Genomic DNA, 27,942 nt, shown 5'->3' on the forward strand with positions numbered 1-27,942 from the left:
AACGAAAGTAAAAATAAACAAATGAACAAGAAATCTTTACTAGTCAAAACCGACACACAAACAAACATCTTACAATAGCAACTATCAATATTAATACCTAAAAGTTTGTATTTAGCACATATTTGTTCAAAAGTGAAGAGCTATATCATTACTTACCTTCTGCTATAAAATAATTCAGTTTTGAGAGCCAAAAAAGCTGTTAAAAAGACACATGCGACTCAACAAATTCATGATTTAAAAATCTAAATAAATAAATAAATAGGGACCCTAACTTATGACACTAGGTACATCAGTCTAACAACTTAACAACAGCCCATTTCATTCTGCCATTCCACATGACGTTTGGTAAGATTTTTGGAGACTGGCTTGGTCTTCTCTATGGCTGTCAGAATTTCTGCTAGGTCCAGTCTGTCTTTCCGATTGGCTACGTGACCTGAAACCAAATATCAAAACTAAATAATTCTCCCAGCGAGCCCTCCAGTACCTACCTACTCAAAAATTAAGTTACCTACTACAGAATGCAAACATGGAATCCAAAGGCAAGACGGACAAGTGTGTGAAAAACCTATCGATTTGAGAAACTCCTTCTTTGTCGTAAATCGGTTAATTAAAAAAGATGGTAGGTTGTCAAGAGCTCTTTTCGTTTTTTTTACAACTACATACTTTCAAGAATATCGTACACTTTTGAAAGGGCTGATGAAAAAAAAATTTGCAGTCCAGATTCTAAACTAATAGACTAAATTTGAATGTAAAATCTGAACACCCCAATTTGTATGTCACCTACCTTTCACACTCATATGTGGAAGCAATTTCCTCACAGTGGACATGAGGGCCTCCTTGCAAACCAACTTGATGTCGCTGCAGGAGTACCCCTCAGTCTTGCTGGCCAGCTCCTTGAAGTCCACCTTAGGGAACAGTTCTATGTTCTTCGAATTCAGGTATGTTTGGAACAACTCCTCACGGGTTTTGAATTCAGGGAGAGGGATGTAAATCCTCTTTTCGAGTCTCCGTAACATTGCTGGGTCTATTTCCCTGGAAAAGTAGGGGTTTCTCAATAAGACCTGGTTTTGTATGGTTCATTGTTTGAAGGAGCTTATATCAAGAAGTAATAGACCGTATTGGAAAATTATTTCAGTGTTACATATACAGCCCACTTATCGATGAAGGCTCAAAGCTACTTTTTGGTTTCCATGGGTCGCGGGTTAAACCGCTGGTGGAAGCTAGCTATAGTATAAAACATAGCTTACCAAGGTAAATTAGAGTTTGCCAGCAAGAATATAATCCCGTCCCGTCCCCCGATGCCGTCGATCTCAGTGAGGAGTTGCGCCTTCAGACGGCGTGACGCTTCATGTTCGCCGGGGGATGAGCGGTCAGACGCCAGGGTTTCTATCTCGTCCATGAAGATTATGGAGGGAGCGTAGTAGGATGCCATTTCGAAGAGGACCTGCAGATGAGAATGTACATCGTTTTGTTAATCATGAACTTAAAATTATTATAACCCTAGTGACCCTCTTACCGTTAATTTCATATTTGTAAATAATATAAAATACTTAACTCCATTCTTCGCAAAACTATTGAACCGATTTTATAGAGGCAAATAATCAGATAGTTTGAGAAAGGATAGAAGAAGCTCCCTCACGGGACCTGGGGGACACAGCTAGCAGGAGCATAATATATTTACAGTATTTCATATATTATATTAGTTTCATATATTATTTTTTACGGCCATTACAACCAAGAATTGTATAAGGTCCAAGTCAGTTTTCCTAATGCATTTGTCTACTGTCGTTTGTTTTGGTATAGAAAAAAGAAATACCTACCTTAATAATCTTCTCAGTCTCCCCTCGCCACTTATTGACGATAGTGCTGCAAGACACGTTGAAGAAAGTGCAGCAACTCTCACCAGCCACAGCTCGGGCCAGCATCGTCTTGCCGGTGCCCGGCGGACCGTGTAACAACACGCCTCGCCACGGTTCTAGGAGACCCGTGAATACTTCTGGATATCTGGGGAAGGGATGGTATATTTTCTAGAAATGTTGGGTGTTTTGGTAAGGTTGGAATGTAGCTTCTGAACCGATTTGAAAAATTATTTTGGGTAAGATAACCCATTTATCAACCCCAGCGGGGCCCAGTAGGGCCAAGGCCTGCCGGGGCTGCGGGTTGTTTGAAAAACACATAAAAGGCCTACGACGGAACACGACGGTTTTTAGTCAGTAAGAGTCTGACACTCCCTCGCCGCTGCTAACCCACAGCGGGAGGGGTAATTTGATGATTTTTGACGTCGTTGGAAAAAAAAAGATAACCCATTTATTGAGGATGGCTAAAGGTTACTTTTTATCCATGTGCGTGGAGCCTACGTGACGCCGGTGATACTGCTGTCGGAAGACAAAATAATAGATTTATGTAGAACTTATTTACCTCGAAGGCTGAGAAGAATACCTAACTTGTTGGATAGATCATGCCAGCCACATGGGTTAATATTCTCCCTGCTACCGCGAGTAAAATTAAATAGGCAGAGCGTGTACTGTCTCAGAACCATCTTGGAATATATCCATAGCACTATCGATCCCAAAGAAAATTTATTCGTTGCGGGAACCGAACTATCAAAAATTCCGCTTACTTGCCAACGTCTTGAAAAATTTGGCACAAACGGCCTATATTTTTCAACCTCTCAAAACGGGACTTAAACTTCCCATAGAATACTAACACTCATATTATCCTATTAGCTATTCGTGCAGTTTCAGGAAAATACTGGCCGTACCCCTATAAATTTAGCCTTTGTTACTCAAGGACAACACAGCTTCCTAACCGATAAAGAACTTATCAAATCGGTTCAGTAGTTTCGGAGCTCGGGTACAAAGCAACAAAAAATCTTCTTTATCATACTAGGAAGTATAAACTGATGAGTATAGACTACTTACCTTACAGGATAAACAACAGACTCCATAAGCAAGCTCTTGGCCGAAGCCAGCCCCTTCACATCGTCCCACGTCACTCCCGTAGGTCTGATGATGTCCTGGTACAATAGCTCTACTAGCTGCTTCTTATCATGGCTCGCGTGGCTCAGGAAACCAGCTAGAGGCTTTCTGTCTATTGGTGGTATGCTGTTGATTGTTTGTTCATCCTGGAAAACAAATGAAGCGAGGTAATGTTAAGAATACGAATGCTTAAATATCTCGGCGAGATTCCACCAAAAAGGTGTTGGTACGTGTCGGCGCCGTCAGCTAGCATGTATTAGCGCACAAATGTTGCAATTTCCAGGAAATAGGAAAGCGTTACTTAATTTGTTGCTGTTTGTCAGAACGAGTTGACCAGAGTAAATAGTTTGTGTTCGACACTGTGCACATATCGGTGGGAAGTCGCTTTTGGGGCAGACTGACGTGGCATAGTTTATTAAATAACATTCTGATGCGACAGTTGGTTTGTTAGTTGTTTGACAGTTAGTTGGTTTCCCTAGGATGCCCAGATGTGTACATATGATGCACAATTTGTAATGTCCTGATGGATGACAGTTTATTGCGGTGAATTGGCTAAACAGTTTCAGATTGCATCTAGCCTAATCTGAAAAATATCTCAGGACGCAACTGAAACCCCTGAGAGAGCTAGACTGCACTAAAATTGAAAAAATATTGCGAACAGAAACCACTAAATCGTGTGACCTATTTTCATTTGTCGTCCCGTTCCGTCCAACGGAGATATATGGCTAAATAAATACTGTAAAGTCGTATTTATTCGCCAACTGTATTACCCAATAAAGCCATCAGCATTGCGATGACCCTGAAGATAGTCATACAGTGACAAATTGTTGGCTGCAAGCCAGAGTCACGTCATAAAACTATTCCCTTTACCTGCATGAATTAAATTTTAAATGTATTTCATAGTTATTAAGCTTGGTTTGCGTTTCCTAGTTCATCTGTAACCACTGAATTTTTTCGTTTATCTTTGATGCAATTCGTGACGCTTATTTTTTAAGGCTTTATATAATAACATGAACGTATTTGATGCAACTACGATCAGTTCGTAGAAAGCAAGAGTAATTTACATATGGGAATCTGTTTAATATGATGCCACTAATGCGATCTACATTTCAGTATTTCTTCTAACGCTTAAGTAAGTACCTACCTATTCAATTTCAAGTTTGAAAAAGACACCCCTGACCAGTACCATTTGAGACAGTTACATCCAGTTTTCCAACTTTGACCACTCATCACTCACCTTCAACAACTTAGTAACAGTGAAACTGGAGGGCAGATCCACTTCATCTTTGACGAACTCCTCGCTGACCACGGGCTCAGTGCGTTCCCTCGTCTTCCTGGTCTGAGGCCGGCGAGGGGCTCGCTCCTCCACCTTGCGGCAGAACTGGGGCTGCTTGTTGAAACGGATCAGGTAGTAGCTGCAGTAATCCTGGGAATGGAGACAGGTATTAAGAATTTAAGTTTACGTACCTAGTGTATGTATGTTCAGGAGTTCAATAAAATAAAAAAAATACTTTAAGAAGTATATTATTGTTCTAGGCTGTCAGTTGCCGAATGTGAGCGAACGTTACGCAGTTTATTGTATTTCTATTCATATTCATTTTTTCGTTCAAATCTAATAGGGTAGTGTCCAGGGTCGAAATAATGAAATAATATTTAGTCCGCTTTTTAGATAATCAAAAAATATTGGATACGTATTTTTTCTTTTTTTAATTAAACATAAAATGACAAAGATAATACGCTTCAAAAATTAGGAGTGGGGGCCTTTTACGTCACAGTGTCCTGAAAATTGTAGCAACTTGTGACGTCACACTCAACTTTAACACGCTATATCTTAACAAGTTCTGATCCAATTTAAAAAAGAAAAAATACGTATCGCTTAATTTTGGACAATCTACAAGACGGACTAATTATTATTTTTTAGGAAACTACCGTAATATGCATAGACGCTGACTTATACTTCCTTCTGTACTCCCTTTATGTACTCCTCTTATATAGTCCCTTATCTACTTCCTTATGTACTTTGTTACATACTTCTTTATATACTCCCTTATATACTTCCTTATCTACTCCCCTTATGTACTCCCTTTATATACTTCCCTTATGTACTTCCTTATATACTTCCTTATTTACTCCCTTATCTTTTCCCTTATATACTTCCTTATGTACTTTCTTACATACTTCTTTATATACTCCCTTATATACTTTCTTACATAGTCTCTTATATACTTCCTTATCTACTCCCCTTATATACTTCCTTATATACTCACCTTATACGGAACTTACATTAAGGCGTATACAGCCTTACTCTGAAAACGATTGATTTCCTTGAATTTAAAGTTAAGAAAATCTTTGGTGTTAGATAAACAGGTTCTTAGTTTGTTAGTAGTAATTTAGGGAATTAACAAGAATGTTAGCTCCAACGATAAGGAAATACTCGGATCATTTGTGCTCATGTCCGATATTTGTCAGGCTCCGACCGAGACCCTCTGGTAATACCGTAATACCGTGATATGTGGCCAGGGTTACAGTCATTTGTTTGTCTTTTGTCTGTGGGTGGGGGCTGTGGTTCTATGTATGTGTGTTCATGTCTTTATTTGGGCTGCAACTCAATTTTGTTATTCAGTGAATGAACTGTAAATAGACGACACACATGGTAAGTAATCTTAGGTGCAATCTTTATATTTTAGCTCCCCTTTTTAAAGCCTTTAAATTGATAACCAACGTACCACGTCATTACTTGAAATTGTTGTTATGTAGAATTAAAATTCGTCAAATACTTAATTAAAAAAAAAACTTTTGTTAGCACTGTGATTATTCAGGTGCTGAGTGGAAATAATTAGGTTATGTATGTAATTATTTAACCATCTTCATAATTTTCAACTTTTTTTTTATTTATTTATTTATACACAACCGATACATTGCGATTATTTATATACGTATCAAAAAACATGCAAAACTTTCCAACCCTCATCATCAGCCTCCTGCCTTTATCCCAATTAAGTATAGGTGCTTATTTGGGGTCGGCGCAGCATGTTTTCTCCTTTTCTATTCATAATATGTTCGGATCTTAAAATACTGCAATTTGTTTTGGCATAAGTAAAAAAAACTTTCCAACCCTATCTACATATTAATGCATCTACCTACATGAAAACCGGGAAATGCAAGTGAACATCACCGTTACGCAATATGGCGGCCGTGACGTCACCGGCGTCTGCGCGTCTCGCCTCGCAGGCAGCCGTCCAAGGGAAAGTTGGTAAACAAGGTTTCAGCTGTTAAATGTTATGATTTTATGTTACAAATGTGCATCGGTTTTATAATGTCAGGGGATTATGAAAATGTCGTGTTTCGTGGTTGAAATAAACCTTTTGATCATTGAGTTTTCATGATGGCTACGCTTCATTAGAATTTGTGGAAAATCTCTTTATTTAAAAAATAACGTAATTCCAGTTCCTCATGATCGACACAAAATTACGTTTACATAAATAATACAATAGGTAAAAAACCTGTTTCATTTCTACATCTCCCTCTCTCTCAAAATAATATAAATAAGTACTTAACACCAAAACCCTCTCAAAATTATATAAATAACAGCAAAACCATTAGTTCCTAAACTACGTACACCGATCTTTGGCATCTATTCCAATATTTTAGTCAAATTAAAATAATTTACGACTCTCAAACCACACGAATATATAACAGACGAGCTTGAGATAATATCACGGTGGATTCGCGGCCAAATTATCTATTAGCCGTGACATTCAATTTTATTTGCAACGCTAATAGAAATATATGACGTTAATATTTTGCCGTGTACCTCTAAAATGATTTCCGTTGTCACATTTTCAGAGTAAAATCAGCTGTCTCCAGTGTGTGTTTTATTTTTCTCGCCCGAACTTTGTTTTCCCGAACCTTGTTATTTCCGTTTTTCATAATTTTATTTAGTCTGTAGGTTTGTTCTCAGTCACCACCCAAACCGCTTTTTTATTTAGCGATATATGATATAGGTACCTAGAAGTAGTTTTATAAGTTTTGAACCCATAGTCACAAACAGAGTTGGTCAGGAAATTTTTTACAACAGTGAAATCAATTTTAGGTCAGTTCACTGATCAAACTGGACCTAAATAAATACCTATCGAATTTAGAATGGCGGAAAACATTTATCCGACTGAGAACCTTTAATAAAGAAAGCTCTGCAACAAACTCTTCATATTTGGCCCAGCAACGAGAGGTCATTTCGTCAGTAAAGTGACATCGCACTTGTGTCTGACACTGCTGACACTACACACATATTCTTATTCAAGCGAGCTAATGACCTGTTCTAGATTTTTGTAAGCTTTAAAAAGACTCGTGTATGTAGAGAGAATTTTAGGTGACCTGAAGTTTAGTGAACCTAGTGGTGGTTAGAGTAAGGTTTATATTATCGCCAGGTTTGATTCCCGTATGGTGTCAAAATAGTGGTTATAAAAGCCTAAGGTCTTAATAAAATAAGATAAAGAAAAAGTCCTAACACAGATTGTTACTTTTTTTTAATTCTTCGTGAATAAATTTATACACTAGCTGTATTTTCACCTTGAAGAGAAAATGTATGTAAGTAATCTCTGAAACGCACATCACATAATTTTCTCAGGCGAAAACTAAAATTTTCTGTTTCGAGCTTCAAGTCTAAAAAGTTGCGGAAAATATTATCTACTCTACTCCGACAATGTGTTAGAAAACCAATCTTACACTAGAAAGAGTGTTCAATTTACGTAGTGGCACACACTCATATAGGCGATTATCACACTGCCCCGCATGATGCAGCGTAGTGCGTGGATGCGTTTTTTTCCGTTGTATGGAAATATCTCCGTTTGTATGGAAAACACGCATAGTCCCACACACTGAAAATGCATCCACGCGCGTTCATGCGGATCACGCACATACATGCGGAGAAACACGCACCCCCGCGCGTAGGTGCGGGGCGAAACGCAAGGTATGGCACACTGATCCCGCAATGACGCGCGTGATTTTGAATGGGCGTGTAGATAATCTGTGCATCATATATAACCTGTGACTGGCAGATGTACACTCTCTCTCTCTGGACATAATAAACACAATGGCTGCTACTTTAGCCCGGCCGCAGACATCTGGTTTCCGGATACGATTTCCTGATCAGGAATTCGGATTCGGAAACCGAAATGCTCTTTTTTCATACAAAATATTCACAACAGCGCACACGTTCTTACTTTTTCCGGGAGGAAAAAAACCCGACATTCGGTTTAAAATTTTCTGCGTGCGTTCGGGTACTCAGAACGGAATAAAACCTAATGACGTCATTCCGAACGCAGCGCTCGCGAACAATTTGGTTCGACCGCCGCACACATACGGAAATTTTCATTCTGAATCAAGGTAGCCCTGTTCCGAATGGACGTGTATCAGAGCATTCAGAGCCCGCCTGTGACTTGCATTTTATATATGTGTGGGAATGTATCCGAATATCTGATTGATTGAGTGAAAGTGTTTTAGATGTGTATCCGAACGATGAGAGTGAGATGATGAACGAGAGGGCATGAAAGGGAACGAACGAGAGAGTACTTTGCGTGCATTATGCTTTACGATGGTTTTACGACGACACGATTGATTGAAGACGATGTTAATTAAGATTAAGAGTAGTTTTAAAGGATTTTGATTGTTGTAAAAGCTGCTAAATAAACGATAAGAAGATTTCCGAGCCGTTTCGCTGTTTTTACCCCTACAAATTGTGGGGGCTCGTCCGGGATACGCAAAATCGGCGAGCGGCGGCGTGCAGGAGCACGTGTCCGACGTTGGAGAAGAAGACCCGTTACAGGATAGCGCGAGCGCGGCAGCGGCGGAGCGCCTGCGGCGTTGAACGTGGAAAGTATAATACGTAGCCAGGAGTACGATTTTACGACGTTTATGATGCCAAGAAACCGAAGTAAGAGTCAATCGTATGACGACGAAGATGGCGGCGTACTCGATCGGCCAGCGCGTGCTACATTTAATTACGCGGAAGATGTTATAAGGAAGTTCGACGGCAGGGACAGGGCATATCCTGTAACAAAGTGGATTCAAGATATAGACGACAATGGTGATATCTTTGAATGGTCGCAGACACAAAGATTGCTGGTGGCGCGGCGTTCATTGACTGGAACGGCTGCGTTATGGCTGAGCTCAGAAAAAACTTTCAAGTGCTGGGAATCGCTCAAGCTAGCTATCTCCAAAGAATTTCCAGACGCGATCGACGCAAAAACTATCCATGAGATGATGAGTGCTAGAAAGAAGAGGCCGAATGAGTCATGCATCGATTATATGTTCGCCATGAAGGAGCTTGGGAAAGAGGGAAAATGGCGGACTACGTAGCCATTAAATACATCATTGATGGTATACGGGACAACGAAATCAATAAAATAATGTTGTACGGCATTACCACATACTCAGAGTTGAAGAGAAGCTTAAAATATATGAGATGATCAAGGAGAAGACCCGTTATACCGAAAAGGAAAAGATAGTAGTAATATTCGCAAGGAAGAAGTTTCATCATACAGATACAGGTGCTACGACTGTGGGAGAAAAATCATCGGAGTGAAAATTGTCCGCACAGAAATCTAGGGAAAAAGTGTTTCCGATGCAATGGGTTTGGACATATTTCCCCAAATTGCCCTGTGAACTCAAAATCATCATCACCGGCTGCACCGGTCACATCTTCCGGTTCCGGTACCAGTGCGGAAACATTACGAACACAGTCGAAGCGGACATTCGTCGCAACAGCTCTAGGCAGTGCAGAGATCGACGATCGAGATTATGAGGTTGGCAACACTGCCCTTGCGGCGATTGGCCGACAACATGACATGGCGGACGGAAAGTGTCATGGCGGCGATGTTGACGTTTTGGATGTAAACAAACCTGGAATTTTTACAAAACCAGTGAAAAGTGTAAAAATGCTGTGCGGGAATATAACAGATGCGTTAGTCGATTCGGGGAGCGATGTAAATTTAATAAGATTGGACTTCTACAAAGAAATAGGGTCTCCCGCGTGTGATAGTGAGTGTGTAATAACTCTTACCGGCTTAGGACTTTCTAAAATCAAACCAATTGGACAATTCCGGACCAGTATTGAGATCGATGGATACACGTACCGTGATGTTATATTCTATGTTATACCCAATGAAACTATTCCATTCAAAGTGTTAATTGGTCACGAATTTCTACAAAATGTCATTACGGTTATGAAAGGCGGATCTGTATGGATGAAACCTAATGATTGGTTGCGTGATGTGGATTGTTGTGCGTGTTCTGTTGATGTTGTAGGTCATGTGATGGACCAGAACGTGAGAGAAGAAGTAGCCAGGTTAGTAGAATCTTACAAGCCACAGCAAACTAAGGAGGCGCCTATCGAGTTAAAGATCATACTGAAGGATGACATACCTGTCGCTCAACGTCCTCGGCGCATCGCACCCGAGAGCAGGCAGAGGTAGACAAGCAGATTAGAGAATGGTTGGACCAGGGAATAATTCGGGTAAGTTTTTCCGAATATGCAAGCCCGCTTGTCTTAGTAAGAAAGAAAGATGGTAGTTTGCGAGTATGTGTTGACTATAGGTTGATTAACAAGAAGATGGTTAAAGATGAATACCCGCTACCCATCATAGATGAACATATTGATAAGCTGGCTGCTGCGAGGGTGTTTAGCGCCCTAGACCTTAAGAATGGATTTTTCCACCTGAGAGTTAGCGAGGAATCTATAAAGTATACCTCCTTTGTTACTATGACGGCTCAGTATGAATTTTTAAGAGCTCCGTTTGGCCTATCCATATGTCCCAAGGTTTTCACCCGTTTTATCTCAATAATATTCAGGGATCTGATTACTAGAGGTGTTGTTGTAATATTCATAGACGATTTGTTAATTCCAGCATTAACAGAGGCACAAGCTGTCGAGAGGTTGCAAGAGGTGTTGCAAGTTGCTATGGAGTATGGACTAGAAATAAACTGGTCAAAGTCACAGCTGCTGGTGCGGAAAGTGGAGTACCTTGGCCATGTAATCGAAGGTGGAGCAGTTACGCCATCGCCAGGAAAGACCGAGGCGGTCCTAAAATTTCCTGAGCCCAGAAATGAGAAGCAACTGCTCAGTTTCTTGGGACTTTGTTCATATTTTAGAAAGTATATTCAAAACTTTGCTACTATAGCCAAACCTCTCACAGATTTGTTAAGAAAAGACAGAAAATTTGAGTTTCATGATGAACATAGATTGGCATTCAACACTCTGAAGAATAAATTGGCAAGTAAACCTGTTTTAAAAATTTATGATTCAAAAGCACCCACTGAGCTGCATACTGATGCATCTTGTGTGGCATATGCGGCTATACTACTACAGAAAGACGTTAAAGGTGATCTCCATCCTGTATATTATATGAGCAAGCGAACTACTGATGCTGAAAGCAGATACACAAGCTATGAGTTAGAAGCCTTGGCTATCATCGAAGGAATAAAAAAGTTCAGACACTACCTTTATGGAAACCATTTTAAAATAGTTACTGACTGCAAGGCATTTCAGATGACATTAAATAAAAAGGATTTGGCAACATCACCCAGGGTAGCAAGATGGATTTTATTTCTGCAAGATTATGATTTTACTATTGAGCATCGTGAGGGATCAAGAATGAAACATACAGATGCACTGAGCCGAAACCCATATATTGCAACCATATTTTCAGACTTGCATAGTTCATTGAGACGTGCACAAGAGACTGACACTGGACTGAAGGCCATTAAGAATATACTGGAAGAAGGAAAACCATATAATGATTTTTATTTGCATGATGGATTGTTATGTAGAGGAAAGGAAAGATGCTTGGTTATACCACAAAGGATGGAGGTGGAAATAATCAAGAGAGCACATGATAATGGTCATTTCTCAAAGAAAAAAACTATTGAATTGATAAGTAAGGACTATTTCATAACTCACCTGGATAAGAAAGTTGAAGAGTATATAGCTAACTGTATCCCATGTCTCCTTGCTTCACGAAAAGAAGGTAAACAAGAAGGATATTTGAACCCCATAGAAAAGGTGATACACCTACATACTCTGCACATTGACCATATAGGACCACTTACCGAAACTCGCAAACAATATAATTACATACTCACAGTTGTTGATGGATTCACTAAGTTTGTGTGGCTGTTTCCCACAAAGAGTACAACCACTCAAGAAGTATTGAGGAAGCTGGAAATACATCAACAGGTGTTTGGTAATCCTGCAAGGATTATCTCTGACAGGGGTACTGCCTTTACGAGCAATGATTTCGCTGAGTATTGTAAGCAAGAGGGAATAGAGCATGTTAAAATAACCACCGGAGTTCCAAGAGGGAATGGTCAAGTGGAGAGGGTGCATCGGACAATCATCGGGTCTTGACAAAATTATCAGTGGAACAACCTACGTTGTGGTATAAGTTGGTGAGTAGGGTGCAAAGAGCACTCAACAGCACATATCACAGAAGTATCAATAATACACCTTCCAATTGCTTCTTGGAACGAAGATGAGAAGGAAGGAAGATGTTGAAATATTAGATTTATTAAAACAAGAAGAAAGGGAAAGTTTCATTGAGGATAGGGAAGAATTAAGAAGGAGTGCCAAGCAACAGATTCTAAAGATTCAAGAGGAAAACAGAAGAAATTACAACAAGAAGAGAAAGCCAAGCAGAAAGTATGAAGAAGGTGGACTTGTTGCTGTGAAGAGAACTCAATTTGGAACAGGCCTTAAACTCAAGCCAAAGTTTTTGGGACCTTACAAGGTGGTGAAGGTAAAGAGAAATGATAGGTATGATGTAGAGAAGGCTGACTCACGAGCGGAGGGTCCTCACAGAACTACAGCATCAGCAGACCATATGAAACCATGGCCTGACTATATGAGTGACACAGAGTGAAATATAAGGGCATTACTTACTTTTGATTTGATAGTATGGAAGGATGAATGACCTATAACCGTAATGTTCTGTTACCAGTGTATGTACTTAGTATACTTACCATTCATGTTTGATTGTTGTAAACAACCTTGTACCTAGTGTGGTGTAAACAATATTGTTAGAAATGTATTGCTGTTATAATTGTAACCATTGGCACTGTCTCATGTCTCAGTAGTTATCATAAGGCTTAAACTATGTTCAAGCAGTAGTTAAAAGATTTAAAGTATGTAACTGTAACCTTTAAGATTTATTTTCATGTGCTTAGTCTGAGGACAGACTAAGAGCAGGACGGCCGGATGTGGGAATGTATCCGAATATCTGATTGATTGAGTGAAAGTGTTTTAGATGTGTATCCGAACGATGAGAGTGAGATGATGAACGAGAGGGCATGAAAGGGAACGAACGAGAGAGTACTTTGCGTGCATTATGCTTTACGATGGTTTTACGACGACACGATTGATTGAAGACGATGTTAATTAAGATTAAGAGTAGTTTTAAAGGATTTTGATTGTTGTAAAAGCTGCTAAATAAACGATAAGAAGATTTCCGAGCCGTTTCGCTGTTTTTACCCCTACATATGTTTTATTTTTGTATTAATATTATTAAAAAAAAATCCTGTTTATAACAACTAGCCGTTTTCACAACTAGCCGTTTTCCCGCGGTTTCCCCCGCGTCCCGTGGTAACTACTGCCCGTACCGGGATAAAATATAGCCTACTTATGTTACTCGTGGATAATGTAGCTTTCGAATGGTGAAAGAATTTTTAAAAACTATCCAGTAGTTTTTGAGCCTATTCATTACAACCAAACAAACAAAGTTTTCCTTTTTATAATATTAGTATAGATTAACAAACGTATACATAATTTACATAAATAAACACCTAAAATAATGTGTTTTTTTTATTTCTCTTGTAGGTACTTGTCTTCTATGCCTTTATGAAGTTCATCAAAGGATTTCATGGACTTTCTATAATACTTAAATAATTCCTCTGGGTATGCTCGTAATTTAGTTCTTTTAACATAGAATTGACTTTCGGATAATCTTTGAGCATTCGACGGGTGTACCCAGTAACGTCGTTTCCTCTTTTTCTTGTTTAGCGCCAGTAAAAGTGCAACAGCAATCAATTCGTCATAGTCCATGATATCGTGCCTTCAATATGGTTCCTCTTTCCGTACTGGCCATGTAAATTCCGAATGAAAAAAACCGAATGTGTGCGCTAGTAACACGGATTCCCGAATCTGAATTCCTGATCAGGAAACCGTATCCGGAAACCGGATGTCTGCGGCCGGGCTTATAAATATTTTATTCAACCCTTAAATTGGCAGTGTACTCCACCAAAGACATTAACTTTTTTTAAATCGATTGTAGTACTAATCTAAAAAAAAGAATTTATTATTATTTTTGGCTTGCAATAATTGTATATTTTGATAGGAAAATGAATGAATTTGAATGTGGTTCCATTGAAAAATGTCAAATTCAAAACGTCTTCAAAGCGGTCTGGTGTATCTGGGTCACGGGTAAGTTTTTTGTGTTTTTCTACATTTTTTGGATGAAACTTTAAATTGCATAGGAACATTATAAATGATTTCAATCATTCGTAATTTTGTGTGTAAATAATGTAATCGCAATTTTATAAGTTCATAATAACTTTGTATGTACTCACTCAATACCGTTGCTAAGTACGTAGTGAAGTCCACAACATAAACTTTGGTATACACGGAGTACATTGTTTATTACTTAGAAATGCAAACTAGCCTTTTTTTGTTGGTTTTTATGTAAAATTACTTCAGTTGTGTTGTGAATTGTATGTCATATAGCATGTTTTTTTTTTCTTTTTCTGCTGTGCTTGAACCTGACACGACCTGATTTAGCAGATATGCTTATATCTTTGTACCGGACCCCTTTCAAGAGCCGACGGTGGTATTTGGGCAGGTGAAGGAGAAATTAATTCAGAAACCTACAGCGGAACGGCTGATAGACAGTGTCAGATAATGCTGTAAGACATTTTCCAGAAATAGCAAAGAAGCAATCACGCTGTAGGTTTTGCAAAGATGGAAGAACTAAAGTTTTTTGCGTAAAATGCAATGTGTTCCTGTGTTTTATGGTAGGGGAAAGTAACAAAAGAAATTGCTTCCGCCAATTTAACACGCATAATACATTTTTTGTAGTAAATTGATTCACCAATTTAAGGGTTAAACTCCACAATAACACAACATGGCGCTGCAGAAGTAAAAAAAATTAACGATAAGGATTCTGTGCTGGTAATAACAGCAAAATTAAAGCAGCAAGCAGTTATTTAAAGAAAAAAATTGCAAGATGTCGACGGATGGCGGTGTTCGGATTAAAACCCCCTTCGCCATTGACCACGTTAACCGCCGAAGCATATAAGAGGTGAATGAGTCTTCGAGATATATCGCCAGGCCGCCGGCATAGTTGAAAATGAGGAGTCCGTCCAAGTGGCAGTACTACTACACTCACGCGCTCACGCAGAGTGTTGAAATTTTCGTTCAAACTTTCTAAAGTTGGTATTCCTGTCAAATTTGTCAGTTGAGCAGATGGCGAATGATTATTTGTTTCGTGTGGCCTGAAAATATTTTTCGTAAGTTTTTTATTTTGATTTCGCAATTTGATAGGACCCCCAACAACAAAAATATTATGATAGAAATAAGTCAACATACGCACATTGAGGACTGACGAAAAGAGGAGTTGAGCAAGTTACATTGGGACATTATAGGGTTATGCGAATTATTATATATATGCTGTATATATGATATATGCTGGAGTGGAGACCAAGGACTAGCAAGCGCAGCGTAGGACGGCCACCACCAAGGTGGACAGACGATCTCATAAAGGTCGCCGGAAGACGCTGGATGCAGGTCGCCTCCAACAGGTATCTGTGGAGATCTAAGGGGGAGGCCTATGTTCAGCAGTGGACGTCCTGTGGCTGAGATGATGATGATGATGATGATGATAATTTAACTGTTTAGTTTTATTTATTTTAATAGTTAATTGTAATTTATCTTTAATAGATAACCTGTGACTGTCAAATGTATACTCTCTCTCTCTGGATAGAATAAACATAATGGCTGCTACTTTATAAATGTTTTATTTAACAATAACACAACAGGGCGTGACGTGAGTGAAAATGGATCTGGATATCGAAAGATTCATTTTCGAAATTGAAAAGCACCCAGCAATCTGGAATATGAAATCCAAGGAGTACAGTGACAGAGCGCAGAAGGTGCAACAATGGGAGGAAATAATAAATATGTTTACTGACAATAATGCATCGGTTGAAGAAAAAAAAAAGAACGGTAAGTTGTTTTAATTATTTTATTTAGGTACTACAAGTTAATGATAGGTAAATTACAATTATGAAAGCTGCAGCTAGTTTAAGCATATTTGTTTTGCCACGGCAAAGGGTCAATATTAACAAAAAAATCTGCCAAATTATTCCTTGCGTCACTTCCGCGTGTACCTGATAGAACTCTAGCCCTCGGAATTTCGGACATACCCTCTGTATCACCATTGAATATTATTTCGTTGAAATTAACACCATGCCTTTCTCTTACGAAATTGTGAAGCAAACAGCACGCTTTGATAATTTTTATTGATAAATTTACGTTAACATCTAATGGTCGTTGAAATATTCGCCATTTGTGAGTTAAAATTCCAAATGCACATTCTATATACCTGCGCGCTCGGCTCAAACGATAGTTAAATATTCTTTTAGTAAAATTCAAGTTGGTCCCCGGATATGGCCTTAATATGTGTTCAGAAATGCTAAACGCTTCATCGCCTATGAAAAAATATGGCAGATCATTGGGAACTCCCGGAATATTCGATTCTTTCGGTATGTTAAGATTAAATTCCCTAAGTTTTTTGTAAAATATTGAATTCTGAAAACAGTACTATCGCTACATTTACCATACGCACCAACATCGATGAAAATGAATTTATAATTAGAATCACAAATGGCTAATAATAATATTGAAAAAAATTGTTTGTAATTGTAATACAATGATCCTGTTAGGGATGGTTTGTAAACTCTGACATGTTTTCCATCAATAGCTCCAATCACATGAGGAAAATTCGCCCGTTGTTGGAAACCTTCAGCTATGCTTAACCAAGCTTCAGTCGTGAGCTCAGGAAAACATTCTGCTCTCATTAAGTCCCAAATGGCTGTGCAAACTTCTTCCACGATTTTTCTGATTGTTGATAATCCTATTCTGTGGCTGAAATGAAGCTCAGTAAACGAGCAACCGCTTGCTAGGTATCTGAAATATAGAGTACAGAATCTTTTTAATTTTTTTTAGGAACATTACTTCAAAAAAGATGGAGAACGCTGCGTGATGGTTTTATGAAACAACGGCGGGAACTAGCTGCTGCCAAGAGCGGATCAGCTGCTACACATAAAAAATATAAATACTACTCTCAACTCTTGTTCCTCTTACCAATAGTATCAATGAATAAAACGCACAACAGTATGGCAAATCAAGAAAACAATGACCCAGTTGAAGAGCAACATGGTAGTAACATAAATCCACCGAAACCAAAGAAAACCAAAAACAGTGACTCAACAGATAAAATTGTTAGTGAACTTTTGAACGTTTTAAAATCTACGTTGCAACGAAAGACTGATGAAGAAGATTGTGATCGACAATTTATGTTGTCATTGGTTGACGACTTTAAAAAGGTGCCTCAAAGATTAAAGCCAAGGCTAAAGATAAATATAATGAAATGTATCATGGAAGCACAAAATGAGGAAGACAATTTCCAACAAGTACAAGGCACCGATTATTATGAATACGGCACTTATTCAAATCAATATGGTGGTTACTACACTAAACCTCTCAGAGAATGTACGGAAAATAGGCGTCCAAGTAATCAGCCCTCCTCATCCAGTTTTAATCTATCAGCTGAAGAATATATTGAAAGAAACTATTCCAATAATCAGCAATCACTTGTGGAAAACTCCACATTGGCAATGGAAGATCTAATATCTCCAATGTCCGTAAATAGTCAAAATTCCGAGGAATCTGACTTTTTACCATTGTTCGAAAATTAAAAGTACCGAATACGCTACAAAACTTAAGATATATCTTAAGTTTTTTTTTTATTTACCTTATAGGGTACAAAAAGTTAACAAAATAAATATTACTGGGATCTTAATTATTATAGTAACTGCGATTACTGGCTTACTTAAAGGCTAAGAACTTTTTTTGTGAACTGTATTCGTGATTTCATGTATGAAAGCTGTAATTAGTAGAGTAGGTACATTAAAAATAAGTCGAATGGCTATCTCGTGGGTTCATAATTGTGATAAGCGAGAAGCTAGTTATTTGTGATTTAAGAAATTAAAGCTGTGATTAGTAGAGTCTATTTAGTGGTTCTATCTAATTGTGATTAGCAAGTAAATATCTAAACACTTCAAGGAATGAAAGCTGTGATTATAATAGTAGACTTAAACTTAGATACAAATTTTGATAAATAAACGCACAATAAATCAAAATCACTAGTTTTATTCGTATATAAGCCTGGGTTTAACAATGACAATATCGATATAAGTAGTTAACTTAATATGTATTTAGAAAATTGAAAGTATTTACTAACCTCAATGTTACCCAAAGCTTCTCTTCTGGCGTAATACAAAGACGAAAATTTGTATCTCTTCCAGTAATACCTGTTCGAATTTTGCTGAGTAAATAATCAAAAGAGGTTGTTGACATTCTAGTGTAGTTGAAAAATTTATCTTCATATTTTCTAAGGTCCCTATAATTTTGAACAAATGACCCATTCAAAGATCTGGTTTGTAAATAAGGCTGCACCCAGTATCTTCTACGGGCACGATTTCTTTTAATTTTACCGTACAAAAACCAAACAGTTAGTATAATAGCAGCGTCCTGAACGAGTTCCACATTATTAACCATTTTTATCAAAATTATCAAAATTATCCTGATGCTCAGTACTGCACGACCACCACAGATAAAGACTAACCACAGAGAAAAATGAGAGCCGCCGTGCGTGAATCTACAAAACGCACCTACGCGCGTGAGTGCGTGAAAAACCCGCACGATGATGCAGATCTGCACTCCCGCAGGAACGCGCGTAGGTGCGTCGACACGCAAGATGCAGCGTGATGCGGGGCAGTGTGAAGATCACCATACACGTATGAATGAACTCACTTTCGTAGGGCTGTCACAAAATTTAAATAAAGTCTCCAAGAACTTTGTTAATGGCGCTTTACGATACTGTTACAGTTTCTGTAAGGAAAGCTGAACAAAATGGAGACTTAGAAATGTAGACCATAACTACGAAGAACAATACATATTGTCTGTACATCTATGGATAGGTACTGTAGATATACATGTATAACTATGTATTATAACGGTCAACAGTTTGTTTTGCTTATTGGCATGAACAAGCTCAGCTGAAACACTATGTTACATAAGTCCTTACAAAAAGTGACTTAAATTAAATATTATATATAAAAATATTTCGTGGACGACCTCTCTCTAGGGTTGTCACACTCTTCAATGGGAACGACATGATTTGTCCGACACGACTGGAAATGAAACGTCCGGTCAATTCGCGTGCTGCAGCTGCCAATAGCCACTCTAGAGTCGTGACAACTACTTTTATGTTATAACTATAGTATGGCCATAACCGCTGTGCACTCCCTGAGGTACGCGCGGAGAGGCGGAGGGTGACGCGGTCTGTCAGTCCGCCGTCAACGCTCGTGGCGGCAGGTAGTGTCATTTGTATCGGACCGTCAATGTCAGATGCACATGAGATAAAAATTCAAAGATCGGTCGTGCGTTATCTCGAGATGTAAAAACCGTGATTTTTTAAGTGGCTGAATATTTCAAGAAAAGAAAAGTAGACAGAGAAAGCTTTCCGATCATGAAATATCATGTCCAGAAAAATGAAAATGATTACTGGAATCGCGATTTTAGGTTCATTCATAACAAAGCAAGACTGATTCAAGTTCCAATGGCGACATGGACGATGAAGATGATGACGAAATGGAAGATGAAGTTGAAACAGAATCTATGTCGGAATAACTTAACTTCTTATACTATCTACATATATCTATTTGTTTGTAATTATAGTAAATTTTCAATAAAAAAATCCTGATTTGAATTTTAACTTTAGTTCTCATTCATCAACTGTCTAGGTATTTTAATACAATATCAAGCATAATATAGATTCCGACCACCGTTCCGCCACAAGTCCTGCCTTAGAAATGAAAACTGATATCGTTAGATTTGTCTGACGTATATCGATCTCATGTGAACTTATGCTCTTTTTTCCTCGCCTCCCACCTCGCCTTGCATACCTCAGGGAGTGCACAGCGGTTATGGCCATACTATAGCTGGAGGTCCGCGACTGGCAGGCATTTTAAGGTATCCTAAGTGGCATAAACAGCGCGGTGAGAAAAAGCGTGCACACACATAAATAATTTAAAATATTCATTTTCAACAATATATTTTGAAACTAAAGGAAAACCCTTGAAAAACTCGAGACTTCTAGCACTTTTACTTTCTGAAGTTATGTCATGATAAGTGTATCTCCTAAGACACATGATTCCTTTTAAATAATGCAGAACAGCAAGATCGTTTAAAGAAAATTTATTTCCAGCCGCAATTTCCGTCCTCACTCAAATAAGGTCGTGATTTCGTGAACTTGCACTACCTCTTTTTCTATCACACGATGAACCTGCCTTATGGTAATCAGATTAAACTCTGATTGAATGAAATTGCTTGTGCTTAGCTAATCGATAAAGCACAAAAAGCATAGGTAGGTACATGTGAACCAATCAACCTACATAGGTAATTTAAAGTTAGTTGTTTAAGAACTTCTCTACTCCGCTCCGTTTTGGTGGAGTCTGGTCCTAAGGCCTCATTACTGTCATTTTTATTGCTGCAGTGCAAACACTGCATTTGTCTATTAACTTTCTAAAATTCTGCAGTCAATTTCCTCGTATAACCAAAAAGCTCTGATTTATTTTTCCTAAATATTTTCTTTGTGACGCGCCAGAAGTTGTTCCTGCATAAAATGAATTTGGTATTCAACGACCAAACTATGCGGGGTTGAAACATTCTGTCCAAATTAAAAGTTTTTAGCTGCCAAACTAGAATAATGCGACCAACTGGAGACGCCACTGCCTTCCCCTCTGCTAATAAGGGACCACCGCTCGTACTCTTATGTATGTATGTGTGTCTAATTTTCAATTGTAATTTTTGTCTCGTGAATGCCTAGTAATTTACCGAGACTAGGCAGATATCAGTCAGCAGTAGCTGAACGAGTCGAAATTTTCAAAACTATTTAACAGCGTGTCGTCGATAAATTATTATAGAGAGTATTCATCTAGCTTTATTGAAGTTTGGTATTTGTAATTTTGTATTTTGTGTTGTTAAGACGTTGTGAAAATACGAGTATATAAACAGACTTTTCACATAGACATTTATGTTTTCTCCTCCAGTTAGTTAGCTACTCTAAGCCGCCATCCGTTGGTAACGAGAGTCGTCGGTATGTGAAGTTCTGCGTGTTCTCACGCAAGCATGTCGACAGCTTTGCAGCGAGGACCCAGGATAATGTGCGAGGAAGGTACCTAATTTTGTTTTATTTTAGTGGAAACGAGGCTTTAATTAAAAACGTGTGACGTGATGGACTTTTGTCATATGAATTTGGGTGTTTTCATATAAATACTTCATGGTGTGAAACCTGAACTGTTTTCAACTTTTCTTAAGGCTATAGGTATGTTTTTTTATAACCAATTTATTTTATCTCGATAGTTACATTAAAGATTTTCTTTATGAACGAAACGAATAAACTATTGGACTGGGTTTACTACACATTTTTGTGGATTATTATTACTTAACTTACTACTACTATGTATAACTTCTGACAAGCAAAGTTTCTTGACATTATCTGTAGATACGAACAAATGTGCAAAGATTGAAAATTATGGGCGCAACTATAGTGCGGATTTATAAGCCTACGTTAACTTTTATACACATGTAGGAAACTATAGGTAATAGACGTAAATCCGCATGAAACCACTAATCATTAACACGAGAGGTGCTCCGTCATCCACGTCATAGAACGGGAGTGTGTGAGGGTGACGAAACGTGTCACCTCGCGTTAACAAGCTAGTACTGAAGTCAATAACATAGAACAAAGTGTGAGTGTGTTACTGTGTGTTGCAGGTAGAAATGATAACTAGGGAAATAATAAATCGCTAACATGGTTACAAAAACTGATATTTTTTTTAGCTACAACTTTTGTTGTTTTCAGATAAACTGACGTTTATTTTGTCGTTGAAAATGGACCTATGTAATCGATGACTTTTGATTTTAAAAACTCGCAAGAAATAGTAATTTTAAGGAAGAAGATACTTATGAAGAATTTGTGACTCAAAAACATTTTCTCTTGTCTACTCTTCATCCGCAAGAAGAAATATTAATGATGAAGAATAAAATAAGGAAGGACTCGGATGAAAGGCGATAACTTATACATCTTAAACATCCCTTAAAACCAATAACCACAAATTACAGCCTTCCTTGGATCAGCTAACTCCCTGGAGAGGCATAAGCGGTAATACTTCCTCGCTGTAACTAGGTTGGCACGGCTCCGCGGACGTAACTCTATGCTCTATGCTACCAAAGTGCAGATCCCTAGAGGTCTCTAGTTTATTAGGCACTCGACGAACTTGTTTTGGACGCTTAGGATAACATCTATTTTTCTATCTATGTATATCTTTTTTATCCGACTGCGCCAAATGGGAGTCATGTTGTAGGTTTGTACCTATTCAGACCAAGTACTAATGAGACTTTTGTGAGTATGTACTCTACTTGTCTTAAGTACATCTCGGACAACAATGGCTGATAAGAAGTGAAGAAAATCATCTCGAGGAAACCTGGACTATATAAAGTCATATATATAAAGTCTGAAATCACCAACCTGCATTGAGAAAGCGTGGTGATTAATGCTCAATCCTTCTCCGTGAGGAGGCCTGTGCCCAGCAGTGGGACGATAAAAAGGCTACTGATGAGATCAAAGACTTGGTATTTTTTAAGAATGACACGTTAAAGAGAAAGCATAATTTGGAAAAAAAGGAGATAGCTCAACGATAGTAAAATATGTATCAAGTAAAACTACTTTTTGTTTAATTTTCCTCATTCGCCACTTTGGCTCTGGGCCACATTTGCCATTCCACGCGACCCTCAAGTTTGCGTAGTGGTAGATAAATTCTTATCCAGATACCTCATTTGGGATTTAAAATTTAGGATGGCATCGGATATTGACTCAATATTAATATCTGATATCTGTAATTTTTAATTTGATAGGTAAAATTTTATTGCATTGTGTTAAAAACTCAGTGGCGTGCATTTAGAGCAGTGGACTGCTATAGGCTGATGATGATGAGGTAAAATTTAATTTAATTCAATTTTCACAATGTCATATTTGTATGTATCATCATTTTGTTATAATTTTATTATTATAAAATTATATGATAATGTATGCTGAGATTCTTACACAAGTACTCTATTAGATTAGGATGAATGTATTAAATATTTTTATCGTATAAAATTGATGGTGAATAAAATGTTTATATAATTTGATACATAGATAGTAAAGAGTCTGAGAACTTAGGCAGATGATGATGTTACATTGCTATCGAACATTTGTGTTGCAGAATTGTTACACACTTGCATACAATCCTTTGGGATGTCACAATCAAGTAAGATGTACTCGTAACTAAGTAAACTGTGTTGTTATAAATAGGTACATTAGAGCTATGTTACGTTTGTCAAGGGCCCGGGAGAATTGAATACAGGATAGACATGCCATTAAATACCCAATTTGACACAAATTAAGTATAAGCAGACATTATACTCGTCATCATCTAAGTATGTATTATTTCTATTTTCTATCTCACAGCCCTTATGTACCGCACAATCATAAAAGCTCATCTACACTAATAAAATGGAAATATTTTTTTGTTTGTTTGTACCCTAAAGGCTCTGAAACTACTGCACCAATTTGAAGAATTCATTTACGGTTGGAAAGCTACACTCTTCCCGAGTAATATATATACCTAGACTATATTTTATCCCGGTAGTAATTTCCACAGGACGCGGTAAAACAGCAAGTAATAAATAAATCAACACCATCATCAAAACCCACACAATACCTGCAATATAATATCCAGATCAATGTTATCGCAGACTTCATACTCCCCATTGAGCGCTGCCTCCGATGCAAAGGTGTCGGCTGTGTGGAAGAACCCCTCCTGCTTCAAGTAGCCCAGCACCAAGACCTTCAGGATACGCTTCCTGGCTCGGAATAGTGCCTCTTTCTATAAAGGAAAAGAAAGAAATATTTATATTTATTTGCATGTAACTAGGCTAACAAAAGTAGGTAAGTACAAAGGTCTAAACATTAAAAGCCTAAAAGGTTAATGCCAAAAAGTGTATTAATAGTATTAAAATTTGAATTACACATCATTCTAATGCCAAAAAAGTCTACCATTTATGATTGCCGATGATTTAAGAGTACAAAGGGACAACGGGACATAGGGACAGAAAAAGCGACTTTGTTAACTAATAATAATAATAAATTCGTTTATTTTCTCTACACAGTTGGTGCCTTAAAATACTTAAAATTAAACAATCTATGTCGTATCCTAGATTCCACCTGTGTGAGAGACTGGTGTCTGATGTAGGTATTTCAATGAAAACCTGTGTCACAGATCACCCGATTAACTATGTATGTAGTGATTAACACACACATACACATATTAAAACACATCAATCTAGTACCAAAAAAGTCAACGAGAATATTTAAAGTTACACATTTTCCAAACCAACCCAGTCTTCTGGCTTACTCGATAGATGGCGCTGTTCCGATGTAGACTAAAACTGCATCGCGCTATGGTTTCGTTCACAAGCAAAGGATAACTTACTGGATGTTATTTATATTTAGACGGAGAGAAGATCGAACCAATAATTTACTGTAGAATTTTTGAAAAGTCAGCCTAGGTTAAAGGCTGACTAAAAGATTGAAAATATTTTGTAGGACTTGGGGTGTTATTTGATTAAGCGTTAAAGAATAAATTGACGATAAAAAGATAGTCGAATGAATAACTTACAAAATAATGTTTTCCTAACATCGAATAATAAAATAATTAAAAAGAAACATTTATCTACTATTGTATCTACATTGTATGTAATTAAACTTCCTAGCCTTCTTTTGCTGTGCCCTAACAGGGTCTATAATATGTACCTAGCTTTAAGCCCCTTGTAACATCATTGTAACATTATGGTACGCAAATAAAGATGAATACTTTATGTATTTGCTATGGAGTTAGCTTATAGTCAAAATTAAGAAAAAATCGTTTTTTTAATAACCGGTTGAACCTACATAGTTCACCATTTATCATTGCAGAAGATTTAAGCGTACAACGGGACATATAGGGACAGAAAAAGCAACTTTCCTTACTATGTAGTGATTAACACACACATACATATTAAAAACACATCATTCTAGTACCAAAAAAGTCAACTAGAGTATTTAAAATTGCACATTTTCTATACCAACTCAGTCTTCTCGCTTACTCGATAGATGGCGCTGTTTCGATATAGACTAAAACTGCATCGCGCTATGGTTTCGTTCACAAGCGAAGCATAACTTACTGGTTATTAGTTGTCAGTACAGACAGTAATTTAGGAGGTGCAGAGGTGACAAGTGTAGAATTTTTGAAAAGTCGGCCTAAACAGGCTGACTAAAAAACTGAAAATATTTGTAGGACTTGGGGTGTTATTTTGATACTCGAAAGATTATTATGTATATCATTAAAAATAATGTTTGTTGAGATTTTGAGAGATCAATCTAAATTATTAAGAATAAAAACTTACCGTAAAACAATCAGGTTTTTTTAAAAAACATACTGTTTTCAAGTACAGTATAGTTAACAGTACGTAACTTTTATATCTCTTTATAATTATGTAGTTTCATTATTACTTACAATAATTAAAAAAATCTATATGGAAATAATTTAACTTTCTAGTGCCAAAAAAGTTAACGAGAATATTTAAAACTAGCCGTTTTCCCGCGGTTTCACCCGCGTCCCGTGGGAGCTGCCCGCACCGGGATAAAATATAGCCTATGTTACTCGCAGATAATATATCTTTCTAATGGTGAAATAATATTTAAAATCGGTTTAGTCGTTTATAATATTAGTCTAAATTACACATTTTGCAAACCAACTCAGTCTTTTCGTGAGCTCGATAGATGGCGCTGTACCAATATGAACCAAACTGCATCGCGCTATGGTTTCGTTCACAAGTAAAGGATAACTCACCTACTAGTTATTAGTTGTCAGTACAGACGGTAATTTAGGAACAAAGGTAACTTGTCAAGAATTTTTGGAAAGTCGGCCTAAACAGGCTGACTAAAAAACTGAAAATATTTGTAGGACTTGGGGTGTTATTTTGATTCTACAAATAATTATTACTTAAAAAAATTTCAATTTTCTTTGTGATTTGAGAGGTATTAAATCCAAATGATTAAACATAAAAACTTACCTAACAATTAAGTAAAAAACATAGCCTGACTTAACTGTTATCAATTTACGTCAGTACCAAGGTAACTTTTATCTCTTTATAAATAGTTTAATTATTAAATCAAATAATTAATTAACATATTTTTTAAATATAGAATAATTTGCTTGTCAGCCAAATTATTATAATATAAACTACTGAACCAGTTTAAAAAAATACAAACATAACTATGTATATACTTAATCTAAGTAGGTAATTCAAAAAATTATCTATCTAACCCCATAAGAAAGAGGTGGGCGTCCCCATAACACAAGTTTGACCCACTTAGCAGAACTTGGATGGTCCAGTTGGCACCAGGATGCATCATTTGTCTTCCTATCTGTGGGTCACGGCTTCGATGCCCGACCCAGGACGCAAACCATGCCATGGCCTATTTTACTCGTACATGTTATTATTATGAAATCTGTTCAATGTGTTTATTATGCAGTATGAAGGCATAATATGGCAGTTCATTTTAAAAACTATGCATTTTGTAACTAAACTAGACGTTTGTCGCTATCTTATTCGCATTTTGAGGAAACAATAAAAGTATATATGAATTTTCTCATCTTATAAACTTCACGTTTGTCGCGATCTCATTCGCATTTTCCGAAAAAAATAACAATGATTTTTTCTTCTCAGTATGAATCGGTTGCCAGCTTAATTTGTAAAAAAAAATGTTACTAGCTTTGCCCGCGATTTCACCCACGTCTTGAAGAAAGTACTTCCCACACCTTGATGGGGTCGAATCGGCAGGATTTAAAGCATATATTCCAGGAGCTGGATGTGAGAAGCCGAAAATCGATCTCAGTGGCGTGCACTTGGAGAGGCCTATGTATATCAGTGGACTGCGATAGGCTGATGATAATGATGATTCCAAGTTATGTCCCCACCAATTATCATTCTAATCAGTATTTACCTACTGTGAAAACTTAATTTAGCCTTCCCCAATTCACTGTTATCGTTTAAAACACCTAAGTCTGGTGCGATTACCATGATGTGATATAAGGTTGAGAAAAGAGCAATCCTTCAACCGCATTAAAATGTCAAAATTAATCAATATTATTTAAATTTAAAAAGGCACAAAAGTATGGTGTTCAAGATTAAGCAGACTAGGTCATTGACTCGCGTATAATTTCTATTGAATTAACAGTATTCCTACCAAAGTAGCTACAGTCAATGACCCTATAACCTATAGAAAACTAAATAATTCAATGCAAAGACTTACGGTTTCAAGTTTTCTCATCTGACTCATAGGTCTTGTGATTCCAGCCATTTTCCTTTATTCTTCAATAGATAATATTCAAGCCAATTAATTTATTATTCAAGAGCTCAATAAACTTGTCATCGAGGTATTCAATCGGTTGCTAAGGGTGCGTTGCTAGGCAACCGCAAATAAACAAC

The 27,942-nt window shown here is 37.5% G+C and overlaps 1 protein-coding gene across 1 annotated transcript; it reads right to left on the reverse strand.

Annotated features, from left to right (window-relative positions):
- Window positions 1–48: 48 nt before the first annotated feature.
- LOC110379082 (katanin p60 ATPase-containing subunit A-like 2) lies at window positions 49–27,903 on the reverse strand. Its single transcript, XM_021338587.3, has 8 exons — window positions 27,767–27,903; window positions 24,132–24,296; window positions 4,216–4,404; window positions 2,922–3,124; window positions 1,821–2,004; window positions 1,248–1,444; window positions 785–1,032; window positions 49–433 (listed from the first exon to the last, which is right to left on the reverse strand). Exons 1-8 carry the CDS (start codon window positions 27,812–27,814, stop codon window positions 303–305), a joined length of 1,365 nt encoding a protein of 454 aa, XP_021194262.2. The 5' UTR covers window positions 27,815–27,903; the 3' UTR covers window positions 49–302.
- Between the last annotated feature and the right edge of the window lie 39 nt (window positions 27,904–27,942).

Source organism: Helicoverpa armigera, chromosome 17 (genome assembly GCF_030705265.1).
Source record: "Helicoverpa armigera isolate CAAS_96S chromosome 17, ASM3070526v1, whole genome shotgun sequence".
NCBI classification, from domain to species: domain Eukaryota; kingdom Metazoa; phylum Arthropoda; class Insecta; order Lepidoptera; family Noctuidae; genus Helicoverpa; species Helicoverpa armigera.

Coding starts and splice junctions, on each gene's coding strand:
- LOC110379082 (XM_021338587.3), bottom strand. CDS start 27,814: ATGGCTGGAATCACAAGACCTATGAGTCAGATGAGAAAACTTGAAACC. Junction 4,405..24,131: donor ATCTGGATATTATATTGCAG/GTATTGTGTGGG, acceptor CTCCATTCCCAG/GATTACTGCAGCTACTACCT. Junction 1,445..1,820: donor AGACTGAGAAGATTATTAAG/GTAGGTATTTCT, acceptor TCTCATCTGCAG/GTCCTCTTCGAAATGGCATC.